The sequence below is a fragment of the Lagopus leucura genome, unplaced genomic scaffold (assembly GCF_019238085.1).
Source record: "Lagopus leucura isolate 7727_CA_CO unplaced genomic scaffold, USGS_WTPT01 Super-Scaffold_100009, whole genome shotgun sequence".
Classification (NCBI taxonomy): Eukaryota; Metazoa; Chordata; class Aves; order Galliformes; family Phasianidae; genus Lagopus; species Lagopus leucura.
This window is the reverse complement of record NW_024962266.1, coordinates 24,065,030-24,077,742: the sequence shown is the minus strand read 5'-3', so window position 1 is coordinate 24,077,742 and position 12,713 is coordinate 24,065,030. Positions and strand designations below refer to the sequence as shown.

At 45.3% G+C, this 12,713-nt stretch overlaps 1 protein-coding gene across 1 annotated transcript in view; it reads left to right on the top strand.

Annotated features, from left to right (window-relative positions):
- The first annotated feature begins 38 nt into the window (after positions 1-38).
- Positions 39-12,713, top strand: part of LRP8 (LDL receptor related protein 8) — a 150,604-nt gene continuing 137,929 nt past the window's right edge. The window contains exons 1-2 of the mRNA XM_042873653.1: positions 39-108; positions 785-904. Of these exons, the coding sequence (XP_042729587.1) occupies positions 39-108; positions 785-904 (190 nt within the window). The remainder of the gene's footprint in view (positions 109-784; positions 905-12,713) is intronic.

Sequence of the window (12,713 nt, the reverse complement as noted above, 5' to 3'; positions counted from 1 at the left end):
CCCGCACACGGTGCGCTGCCACGGAGGGAGCGGGCAGCATGTGCCGGCCTGCGCTCGCCCGGCTGCTGCTCCTCCAGCTGCTGCTGCTGAAGCTGTACCTCGGCAAAGGTGGGTCCGGCGCGGCTCGGCCGTGTGATGCGGAGAGGACGCGAGGGTCCTGCCGGCCCCGAGCATCGCCTCGCACTGCTGCTCCGTGCGGCGGTTGCGAGCGGTGGAGGAGGGAGCGGGGACCGCGTGCGCTCTTCGGTCGGTCGGCGCGACCCGAGCGCTGCTGACGGGAGCTGCCACCTTTAATCCCCCGCTGAGGAGATTTGTGCCTCGGCGAAGCGGCGCGGCGTATGCAAAGCAGATTTGCTTCGTCCCCCCGTCCTCAACTTCGACCGGGTCGTTCCCCCGTTCTGGGAGCGCCGCCCGCACCGCTCATCTCTTCTCCTCGCGATCTGCCCCGCTGGCGGACGCACGGAGCGGTCCTGGCCTTGGTGCGCTTTTCCATTTTTCTTTGTCTTTTTCGTTTGGCGTTTAACCGTTTTTCATCCCCGGGGTCCTTTATCCTACGCTCCCAATCCGGTGCACGGAGCACGGCAGCGGCCCTTCCACGCGCACACAAAGCAGCTCCGTACACTGCCGTGCTCCCGCGGGGCGCATCCCCCCAGCCGGGCCCAGCCCCAGCCCCTGTCCTCCGCTGGTGGTTCCCGGTGCCGGTTGCAGGACCGACCCTGACCCCGGGACTCCCCCGGCGGCGAAGCGCGCCCCGCTGACCCAGGCGCGGCCCCGTGTCTCGTAGGAGCCGTGAAGGAGTGCGAAAAGGACCAGTTCCAGTGCCGGAACGAGCGGTGCATCCCCGCCGTCTGGGCGTGCGACGAGGACAACGACTGCTCGGATAACAGCGACGAGGCGGATTGCCGTGAGTACCGGTGGGGCTGGGGGTCGCGGTGGGGCCCGTAGAGCCCCGTACCGAGCCCGGAAGGGCGCGTTTCCTATATGTGCTTCGCCTCTTTTTTTATGAATGAATGAATGAAGTCGCGCCGTGCCCGGCTCCGGCGCCCATTGGCTGCCGCGAGCAGCAGATCCGTGACGCGGCGCAGCTCCCCGGCGTGGCCCCGTTCCGTTCTGCCGTCCGCCTCGGGTACCCTGGGCCGCCCGATTCGGCCAACGGCAGCGGAGCGCTCCGAGCAGCGTAGGCAGTGCCTTGAGGCAGCCGGTGGGCGTCCGGAGCGGGAGGGGCTGCGCGCAGGGCCAGGTGTGCACGTGGAAGCCATGCTTCAAAGCTTCCCGCAAGGTGTGGGGCTGGTGTGAGTTCTGTGCTTAGATCTGTGTGTGCGTCTCTGATGGGCAAGTAGTGCCGCTCGGCAGCCTTACCCACGTCGTACTGATTGAGTCCCTGTTAATGTCCGAGAACAGAGCACATGGAGATCTGTGCTTCCAGTCCTGGGCAGGTGGCAGTCTTGCCTTTTCCTTTGGTGTGGTCCTGTGTGTGAGTGGCATCCAGTAACCTTGGGGGAGTTTGTGGGGCTGTGCTGTTACCATCTCAGCAGGTACCAAATACTCTTGAGTTATCGTTGTAGAGTAATAGACATTGAAAAAGCATCAGGTTTTAATTCACTCAACTCTTGGAAGTGTGTAGACTGTAAGAGTATACCAAAAACAAACAAACAAAAAAAAGGAGTCAGTGGTTGCATGTTCCCATGCGTGTAACTGTTAGCAGCATCGCTGACTCAGTGTGTTCTGAGTGCATCAGTTTGTGGAGAACTGGGATTCCCAAACTCTTGTTCACACAGAACTTTTTGATGCTGTAAGATAAAGCATAACATGTATTTCTGGTGCTTTTGTACTCGGCTTGACAGACTACGCGTGCATAAGTTTGTGATACGAAGAGTTCAGCAGCTTTCAGATAGAAACGTGCTTTATGTGGGAATTTTGCTACCACAGCTTAGATTTGGAAATTCTGAAGTTACAAAAAGCTCATTGAGGCCGTGGCTGACTGAGAACAAAGCTGGGACTCACGGGCAGTTTTAACTGGGAGCGTTTTCACAGAAGCCTGTGAGTTTGCAGAGGCGCTGACCTGTGGCAGTGCGGGCAGTCGCACAGCACGCTGCTGTTGGGCTTCTGGAAGTTTCCTGGCTAAGGGCCCCTCTGTGGGCTGCTGTGTGAAGGCCTGGGGAGCTGCAGGTGGTCTGCAGGCTGTGCTTTGGGAGCTGCTGTGCAGATGTTAGGCTGATGGCTGAAGCAGCATCTTCAGACTGTGCACCCTATGTTCCACACTGAGCAGTTAGGTTTGTGGCCTGAGCTTCTTGTCTAGTGCAGGTGATTCAGTGGCAAGCAGTATGTGGGCTGGTTTTATTCCATTTTTCCTTTTGGTTTTCTCTTTAAGCATTGTGATGGAAGAGAGTTTGTAAAACACAGTCCTGAACATGTGCTCGGCAGGAATTGGGCTGTGTTAGGATGATTAGACCAACAGCTGCATCTGATCTGTTTCAGAAAGTTTATACTGTTGGGGTGGTAAAAATAGATTGGGGTAGGTTGTGGTAGAATGGTGACTTTCTGATGTTAGAACAGAGAATTTTTGGATGTGAAGACATCAGGGAAGTTCTTCACTTTTAATATGAACTCGACATTTTTGTAAGTCTTGATTTAGCAATTGGCAACTCGGCCTGTGGAGGAGGGTTGGAACTACATGATCCTTGAGGTCCCTTCCAATCCAAGCCATTCTATGATTCTGTAAGTTATTGAGGAGTATACTACAGAAATTACTCATGGATGGCTAATATAGTATGTGTATATATATATATGTATGTGTATACATATATGTACATACACACATTTCACAGTTGCTTCTTTAACCCATCTGAAAGCTTTTTCACATGCATTTTTCTTGCTTACACTGTTCCTGAACACTGCTTTAAAAAAAAGTAAAATAGTGCCACTTTTCCACATATGTAATGTTTAGAGTTACAGTCACTGGATGAAAGAATATATTCCATGTGTTTTGTTGCTACATGCCACCTCTGTTGTCATCAGTGTAATGAACATATTTATTTAGTAACTATTTTAAGAACATACACTGTGGAAGAAATAGTCCTGCAGCATGCTGTAGTGGTGAAGGAGAGTGGAATGAAAATGCAGGTAGGCTGCTGGAAATGAGTACTGTTGGTAGTGAGTGTGGGGCATGGCAACCCCTGTAATTACCTATTGATGCTTCTCCCAGAGTTGATAACATCTGTTATCAACAATCTGTTATGTGACTACATTTTTGTGCTCATTGCTGTTTATATATATCCTCGCTTGTTGAAGAGATGGAATGGTCTTTGTGAGTCTTTGTGAGTGTTTCACAAACCAGTTGGTGAAACGTGTTTGTCTTTGGGGTAAATGATCTATACACATTGGAAGATTTTGTAATTAAAAATACCTTATTTTTAATTTCTTAGAGAAAAACAGGGAGTTGACAACCTGACAGAACAGTACTGTGTTCTTCCTTCTACCATCCATCCTTGCGCAGACTGCTGTTGTTGGGATTGGGTAGTGGTTTTTGTCTCCTAGAGCTCTGCTGGTATAATATTGGCTTTTTGAAAGGAATTTTAGACTAAAAGTAGGATTGGTAATCATTCTGTATCATCTCCTGGGAATTTGCTTTCCATTCAGTAACCCTGTTGTGTTGTGACTGGTAGTCTCAGTTATGTGCTCTTGTTTTGATGTGAACGTGGCCAGCTCAGGAAATGAAGCATGCCAAAATATTGACTCTGTAGCACTTAGAGAGAGCAAACTACTGAGCACTGGCTTGTGAACTGTGTTTATTCTGGGTTGCTCAGTAGCCTTGTTCTACATGTTATAGAACCAAGTTCTTCCTTGGTATGTAGTGGTTGACATTAGAGGTTTTATTTGTGGGAAATGAATGAAATTGAAGGAATCCCATTCTTTTCTTCTTCTTTTTTTTTTTTTTTTTTTTTTTTTAAAGGGGAAAAAGCCTGTTTAGCACAATTCTTGAATGCTAGCTGATGTTATTACTGATGAAGGAAGAAGTCAGAAGCTCTCTGGCCCCATGGGTCACCTGTGAGAGCAGGCAGTGCCTTCCACAGGACTGGGGTTTGCAGTATTCTGCATTGGTCGGTTCTGTAAGATACACATCACACACAGGCTAAACTGTGTGTTTCACTTCAGTTTGATTTAAATGATCTTTATTTAAAGTATCTTTACAGTTGAGAGTCTTTAACTCTTTCAGTGTTCATCATTTGAGCAAATCTCAGGTGTGCGTATTTCATACTGCATCGTTTGAGAAGGATAGCACTGAAATAACCCCTTTTAGTATGGATAACAGTCTGAGGAGCACCATAACAAAGTGATGACTTTTGCAGTATGAAAACCAAGTACTGGAGCTTAAAGGGAAGCAAGAAAGTAGAAGAGCCACGCATGCTGGGGAAAGGTAGAAGGAAGAGCCGAATGGATACAGGTAATGTGTAAGTGTGAGCATAGTTGCTGCCTTGCAAGAAGTAAAAAGAAACAATTCCTGGTAGCAAAGAAGGCTGCCAGGAAGAAAAAAGGCAGCGCTCATTTGTCTGTGACACAGTAGCAAGAAAGGAGGAGATGTATATTTCTGCAATTAATCAAAATTAATAAAGCTTTTTGTCTGCTTAAGTATTTCATTGGTGATAACTTCTGAAATGTGGCATAGTTGCAAAAAGCACCTGGTTGTCTAACTGTTTCCTAAAATGAAACAAACTGCAAGGCCACTTTAGCTTTGTGGTGTCTGCCTGCAGGGGGACACATCCCAATGCAGAACTACCGGTGTCTTTTGAAGCTCCATTTTTCTTCTTTGCATTGAGGCACTTTCTGCTTGCCGCTGTTCACAGGTATGTTTTTATGGGACAGGACTGAGGCTGCCTAAGGTATGAGACACAGTATGAAGGGAGTTACTGTTCTGAAGGCTGTTCATACATGCCTGGAATGCAGGATGAGCACATGGAGCATCAGCAAACTTCTGTTCCCTCAGCTCCTGCCCTGCCTCGGGGCCACAGTCTGTGGCTTATAGCTGAGCCTGCTTGCTGCTGGCTGGACTGCTGCTCTGCTGCTGGCTTTGTGTGCAGAGAATATGGAGTTTGGCTCCTGCTGCCTATATGATAGCCCAGGAGGCAGCCTGATATTCTCCTTGCTTTTCTGTTCAAAAGCTTATTTGAGAACTGAAGTCCGGATCCTGTGAAGAGTTAGATGTGGCCTAAATGTGATGGTGCACCATGCTTGCAGGTTTTAGGATATGACACGGTGAGACAGCAAGGCAGTCACAATTGTCAAGTATGTTCTCTGTGACTTTTTTTTTTTTGTTCTCTGTCTGTTCCAGTTTTACTTCAAGTTCAGTGTTGAGACAGTATTCTCTGTTCTGACTAATTGCTGTGTTTTGCTCCAGTGATGCAGGTGTCTCTGTGTACATCACCAAGGGGAGGATTTTAGGTGTCCTTGGCATATGCATGATGATATGCTTTTGATTTTGGAGGCATCTGGATTGCATTGCTGTGCTCGAACTGGGAGCACTGGGCAGAGTGGTACAGAGGCATGTCTGCCTGTGGCCTCAGTGTCATTATCTGTGCTGTGTGGGCATGCAAGCTGGTGTCTGAACTAGTTTATGGATTTCTTGTGTAACGTAGTAAATGTTGTTACTCATTTTTCTTCTTTTTTTTTTTTTTTTTTTTTTGTTCTCACTGCCTGTTCTGACAAACCTGACTTGCTTGAGTTTTTTTTTGGCTGTTTTGGTTTTTTGTTTGTTTGTTTCCTGGTTGTCTTTTGCCTGCTGCATTCTTTATGTAGAAATCAAGCACCAAGTACACGTGTGAAACCTGCTTTTCTGCTTTTCCTCACCTCCAGGCATACAAACTTGAGGACCTCTATTCACCACAGGTGCAGCTGATCTGGAAGCGGTGTCTTTCTTTCACTGCTGCTCCTCATCTGGGAAAGAAGTCGAGGTGGGACTGGGGCAGAATTGCAGGAAGTACAGAGGAGGGAACTGGGTTACTAGCTGCTGGGGGCATTCTGACTGCAGAGGGAAGCTTGGGTTTTATGGGCTGCTGCTGTGCTATGTGAAGAAATAGACTCTAGATACAGTTCCAGAAAAAAGCTGAGTTCTGAAAAGCTTGCCTGAGGTCAGAGAGAACGGGAAGATTAAGTTTGCCACAGTAGGCAAAGCCTCACCAAGAGCATCCTAATGTAGAGAAAGGGAAATCAGAAGTCAGCGTAGACCAGCTCTCTTTTGTCTGCTGTGTTACAGAGCCAGGGTTAGCATGGGGCAGAGATGTGGTTTCTTACTGATTGATGTTGGGGTGGGAGATACTTAGGGTAATTTAGTATTCGCCAGAAAATGTTCAGAGATGAATTAAAACAAACAAATTACATTATGAAGCCTGAGTCGCTGAGAGGAATGTGTTGGTGAACACATTAATCTGATGCACCTGATCTGAGAAATTTGTCAGGGCTGGAAATAATGAGTTTTCTTGACTCTGTGGTCTGCCTAAAGGGACGTTAAACACTTGAGGCTTGAAAATGTAAGGCTTGACAACATCTGACAATTATTGATCCTCTTATCTGTTACTAATATTGCAGACTCGTTTTTTTGTTGCTGCCTGCTTTTTTAGCAGCAGCAGCTTTTTTAATTGACTGCCAAACGTACCACGCTGTTGGTGTGCCTCAGACTGCCGTGTGGTGCTGGAGGTGTTCTGGTGGCAGACTTGATTTGGCACAGAATTCTCCCGGTCCTTGCAGTGTTCCTTCATAGCCAGCCTCTCTCATTGCTTTCTTCCTCTCCACAAGTTTCCCTTTACCTGCATCTTTTCTCTGGCAATTCCCAACATGTTGCCAAAGCATGTTATTGCTAGCTCAGCTTTTCTGTGCTATTGAACGCCTTATAAGATGCTGAAAGATGTCAGTTTCTCTTTCTTTGCTTTGCTCGGGAAAATGAATGAGTGAGCTGAGTTTGAGTGATGGGGATGGAGATGTGTGTTGCTGCTTGTTTCCTTCTGCATGGCATGGCCTTGGTAGGGAAGCATTCTGCCTGTCCCAGTGCACTGTGCTGAGTGCAGACAGCTGGTTGTAGCCACAGGGAAACCTCTGCTGTTTTACAGTGCTTGTGCAGGAAATGTTAAAAATGTCGAGTGTAATTTTTCTAACTCTGTTTCCTGTTAAAATTATTGCTACTTAGATAGCTGCAAGGGAAGTAAAGAGAGGAAAAGGCCCTGTGATATAATTAATGCAGATTTTCTGCTCTGTGAAGAATTCTGTCTGAAATTTAGGAGATAACAAACTGATTAGATTTTAGTGATTGTAATAATGCTGTGAACTGGTTGAAAAAAAAAAAATAAAATCCATCCAGATTGAAATGTTGTCAAGAGCCAGATTGGAAACTGGGTGAAGCCGAAAGGTGTGAGAATGTGAGCTCCATGTCTGCTTGTCTCTCAGCGTGAGCTGCACTGTGTACACTGTGTATCTTGCCCTAAGAACACTCTGACAGAGCACAGCTTGTGGCAAAGGCTGTGGCTTCTTCCCTGGGATTGACCAGAGCTGGCAGCCCAGTGTCTCCTTTTGGAGAGGTGAGTGGTGGTGGTACAGCTCTTGTGCGGGTGACAGCTGGCCTTGGGTGCATGGAGTCAGCAGCAGAGCCAAGGATGGCCATGAGGTCCCCCATTCTGCTCCGGTGCCTTGTACAGCCAACCATGCTGCTTATCACAGCTGTACCTGTCAGGCTAGTCAAAGTGTTTCAGTTTTCCCTCCAGGTCTCCTGCCTTCTTTCAGTCTAAAATAAGGACAGGCAGTCAGATCAACCTTCCATTTAATGCCAAGAGTGGACATTAGAAACTAGAAGAGAATGGGATTTGTAGTTGCCTTGGTTAAGGCAAGACAGCCTTTGGGCTGAAGCTGCATGAAGCCAGCTTTGCTGCCAGATATTTCATTTTTTTTCATAGTGAAGATGTTCAGTTTCTGATCTATCAGTATTATTTTTCCATTACTAATATTTATTAAGTGCTTGAGAGCATGTGTGGCACTGTACCAGGACCAGAGCAGGCAGGGCTCAGTTTCCATAGCAGCCTGAGCACAGCCCTGTACTTGAGAATCAGAAGGGCTCTTTTTGGTAACTGCTGTCTGTGCTCTGATTACTTTTTAAAGATAGAAATATAATTGAAAATTTATTAGTGCTGCAGAATCTTGTCTGTCTTGAGTGAGGATTTTGCCTGCTGTAAGTTTCTTTGTCTTATCTGGAGTTCTGGCTTAGTTTCTGTAGCTTCTGTGGATGGGATTTCTTGGACTTGCAAAGCACTGAAAGGCGGGGCGGATGGGGGGAAGAAAGCTGTGTTAACAATCCACTGAAATAGATGGAAATTTTCTGTTGATTTTGTTTACATTTTTGATATGTTATTGTTTTGTACTCGCATCCCTTTCCAAATAGCCTGTAGCACAGTTTTGCAAATTAAGAGAATGACTGTTGAAAAAGCTGTTGTGTACAACGGACAGCAAGCTCTAACAGTACTGTTTTCCTCTTCTAGATAACTGCTCCAGTTCCAGGTTTTAACTTCTTGTGCTTTAGCTGGCCTCGTTTCACACTTTTCCCATGCTTCTTTCCTAGAGGTGTGCATGTATTACAGTGTACACTGAGATGCCAGTTTACCTGGTTGCAGAGGGTGAGTGAAAATTTTCTTTTGATCCCAAGTCTGTGTTCAGTGGTGCATTACCCAATAGAGGTTCTCTGTCCATCTTTGCTGTGAAGTTAATGCAGTTAATTCACTTGGTGGCTTTTCAGGCTTTTTCTATTTTTGTTGATGAATGAAGTTCCAGTTATCTTCCCAGTCATGCTGCAGAGTTGTACTGTATCAGCTGCTTGGTTTGCTGATTTAGCAGTGATTGTGTATCAGTAAAGCTTGTTGGATTTTCTGGACCTATTCTGTCCAGATCTGATGTTACGTGGCATAATTCAGTGAGTAATTAGGAGCATAAAAATCAGAATTAACAGGAGCAGTGAATGTTTGCCCTGAGAATGCAAATAGGTGGCAGGTGATGACTTTTTCAGATATAATCTTGTAAATGTCTCAGACATCTCTTGAATCACAGTGGCATCCATGCAACCACTTACACAGAGAGAGGGATGCCCCAGTCTGTGTTGACTGATACAGGCCAAGGTATATTTCCCTCCTAACAGCGTGGTTCTGTTCATGTTAGTGTAGTTGTGTTACAGTCGTTACACCTTTATCATCCACTGGATGGTTAGCAGTACAGCTGCTTATGAATCTTCACCACTTCATGCATACTAATTATTATCTTATGGATGGAAAAAGTGATGCTTAGAGAAGTTATCCTTTGCCCAAGGCTGAAGAGTGATTCAGCAACACATTGTGAACACCAATGACTCATGAAGAATGTTCCTAATTTCTTGTTTTCTGGTCCATTATCACATTGTTTTACGCAGATAATCGTGTTCCATGGATTAAATAACTGCTCAAGGGCTTAGCCTTTGCTTTTGTTGTGTATAGTTCATAATATAGTCAGAAAAATCCCGATGTTTAGATAACATTCTGTTTCAAAACTTTGTGATGGATCAAGTGCTTCAAATCACCACTTGCATTTCATATCAACAACAAAATACACAAGCATTTGAGTTTGAACTTGGTACTTTGCGTTTCAAAGTAGATTTCTCTTCCTGGTGCATTCTGATGTATCCTAAAGAGTAATAATGCACTGCCTGTGTACAGGCATTCATCAGTGCAGCCACTTTTTAGCTGGCCAGAAGTCCTGTTTTTGAGATTGCCTGTGACAGACTTTTCATTGTTCCTTTACATTTCACCTGGTATCATTCCTCTCATAGAATCACAGGAATTTCCCAGGTTGGAAAAGACCTTAGAGATCATCAAGTCCATCTGCAACCTAACAGTACTACCCTAACTCTCCTGGCCTTCGTGACCTCCATGTCCACACCTTGCTGTTACCTGAGCACTGGCTATTGAAGAAACTTATCACTGGTGCACCTGAGCTCCAATCCATTGTTTGTAACATGTTCTTGTCTGGCAAGAGCCAAGATAAATCAGGAAGTGTAATTCACTGGTATGCACTTTATTGATGTCTCTCTCTTCCTTTTTCCTTTCCTGGGTAAAATGGTGAGATATAATTTGCCTTGTGTAACTCCTGTGTTTGCACAGCGATACTCATTTCTGCCAGCTCTGTAAGTAGGGCTTATCTTGCTGGCAATAAAGGCAGCACTTAAGTTAGCTGGGTGCTACTATCTGATCCCTTTGGGCTTGTTACATCATTTAGAAGAGGTGACTTGTATGGAAAGTTTTCCAGTGTGTGATAAATAATCACTTTCAGAGGGAAGCTGTGGAACAGTCCCTGCTGGGATCACATTGGGATCATATACTGATGTTGCAAGCTTTGTTTTAATGAATTGCTCTTTGATAGGTAATTTCCATTCACCTTTATACAAGAGCTCTTTATCACAGAATTTTGTACTGCTTTTAAAAAAAAAAAGTGTTCTATATATTTGCCCCAGGTTCCATTGCGTGCTGATCCTTGACATTAAATGGGTATTGAGAACTGTGGTGTCAGGTGTTGTAAAGAACTGCATCTGTCCAGTCCTCCCCTGGAGGATTCTGGTCATGGTGTGGCACTTCAAAGAGTGTAAATGTGGAGCAGGGGAGAACTTCTGGGGCCTGCTGCATAAATCTAGGCACCTTCCTCTAGAGGGTAAAAAATGTAGTTGATGGTTCTTCACGGTTGTAGATGAGCACAGGCCTGAGCAATGCAGAGCCTTTGCCTGGCCTGTGCTCAGCATCTCATTGCTTTGCTAGAATCCTTTTCCATCTTCTCATGCAGAAGGACTTTAGCCTTTAATCCTCATGGCCTTGTTTCTCAGAGTGCCTGTTCTCAGCAGCACTGCACAAAGCCTGTTTGAACACCTTCTCTTGCTCAAGCATTTAAGGAGACAGAGCTTGGCTGAGAGCAGCACGCATTTCTTCACATTTGGTTATGCACAAATGCGTGTGAGTGCTGCCAGCCTTATTTAGTGCAAACTCTTTTAGAAAAGATTAATAGCTCCTGCACAAATGCTAAACTTCAGCCTACACTGAGTCTTCCCTGTTCACTGCATGCATTTGGTTCTTCTATGTTATTTTTAAATGTGGAGAATGAAACTGAGGTTGAGGCAATGCTGTGTAGGGTGGCAGTGTTGGAGAGAAGGGGGTTGACTGGGGCTTTGCACCTGCTTACTGTTCAGGGCAGCTGAACATGAAATTGTTGGGCATACTGTGAAGTGTATTGGTAAAAGATAACACAGAATGTGCGTGTACACAGAACAACAGTCATTACCTGTCACTGAGCAGTTCCAATGCTCCAGCTCTCAAGGTCAGGACTGAGATACTCAGCACCGTGGGAAGTGTTGCATTCCTGCAGCAAGAGTCAGGTTTGTGCTGGGGTTCACAGGGCTGCTGTCCTGGCAGCTTCACTTGTGCATGTTCAGCACGCTAACAGAGCATCTCAAGAAAACCTGAAAGTGAAAAACCTCTTCAGAGGCCATTTGTTTTCCTTCCTTCTCTGTGCAAGTTGGATAGCTGTCAAAGGGATGTCTGTAATCATAGCAGTTGAACAGCGATCTGTTATTAACCATTCCTTCTCTGTGTTGTGCCAGCTTCATTTTCATATCACAGAGTTAATTTTGGAGTGCAAAAAAGGCACTTTTCTCAGGGAGCAGGGAAGAAGGCAGCTGAGTACAGGACCTAATTTGCTCCCTTTACTTCTTATCAGAAGTTTCTTTTTCTCTGTGGAGGAGCATGTTTGAATGTGGCATTAGGAGCATATTCAGTAACTGGTTTAGGGCAGAGCCTGCTACATCAGTTTTGAATAGTGTTGTTTTTGCTGAAGTCTTTTGGGATTGGATATCTTGAGGGAGAGAACAAGCCTGATGAAACCCAGAACAAGAACCTGAAATTCCCAAAAGCTTTTCTTTAAAATATGGCTGCTTTATTTTATTATTATTATTATTATTGTTTTAGCCGTGGTACACCTTAAGGCTTGCATCATCTCTGCTTGAGCTGAGGGGTGAATTTCCTGCAGAAGAGGCTTTTTGGTGCATCAGCTTGACCTTTAGTGTAGACAAAAGGCATCTGTAAATGTCATTTTTCTGTAGTAATCAGCTGAGAACTGCTGGTGTAGGTTGGTTTTTGTTTTGTTATTTTTATTATTTTCCTCTGCCTTTACAGTAGCAGACACTTTTACAGTAGTTTTAAGTATATAAGAGTGTTGTTAGTTTCTTTATCTGACATTGGATATATTCCCCTCAGTAGATGAGAGGGAGGAAACATTCATACCTGCTAGTTTTCAAGGAGAGAGAAAGTGAGTTTAGTTCTCTTTGAATAGGAACTGGAAGATCCAGGATCCCATTTCATCCTGACTTATTAGAAATCAAAATATTAAAGTACGAGCATCTTAACTGAGGAAGATATTTTCTGTGTATTCTGCTCTAATTAATTATGGTATTTGATGGGGTTTCCTTATTACCTTGGTCTATTGGGCAGTACCATTCCCTATAGATAAAATTCGAAGAATTTTGTCTGTGGGGTGGCTCAGCCTGATTTTTGCCTCTGCAGAAGTCTTGAGGAGCTGCTGTGCTGTTACCTCGTGGTGCCAACAGACAGTGCTGCTCTGACCTCCCTGCCAGCACGGCTCAGTGGGAGCTGACATCTCTGCTGGAAAAACCA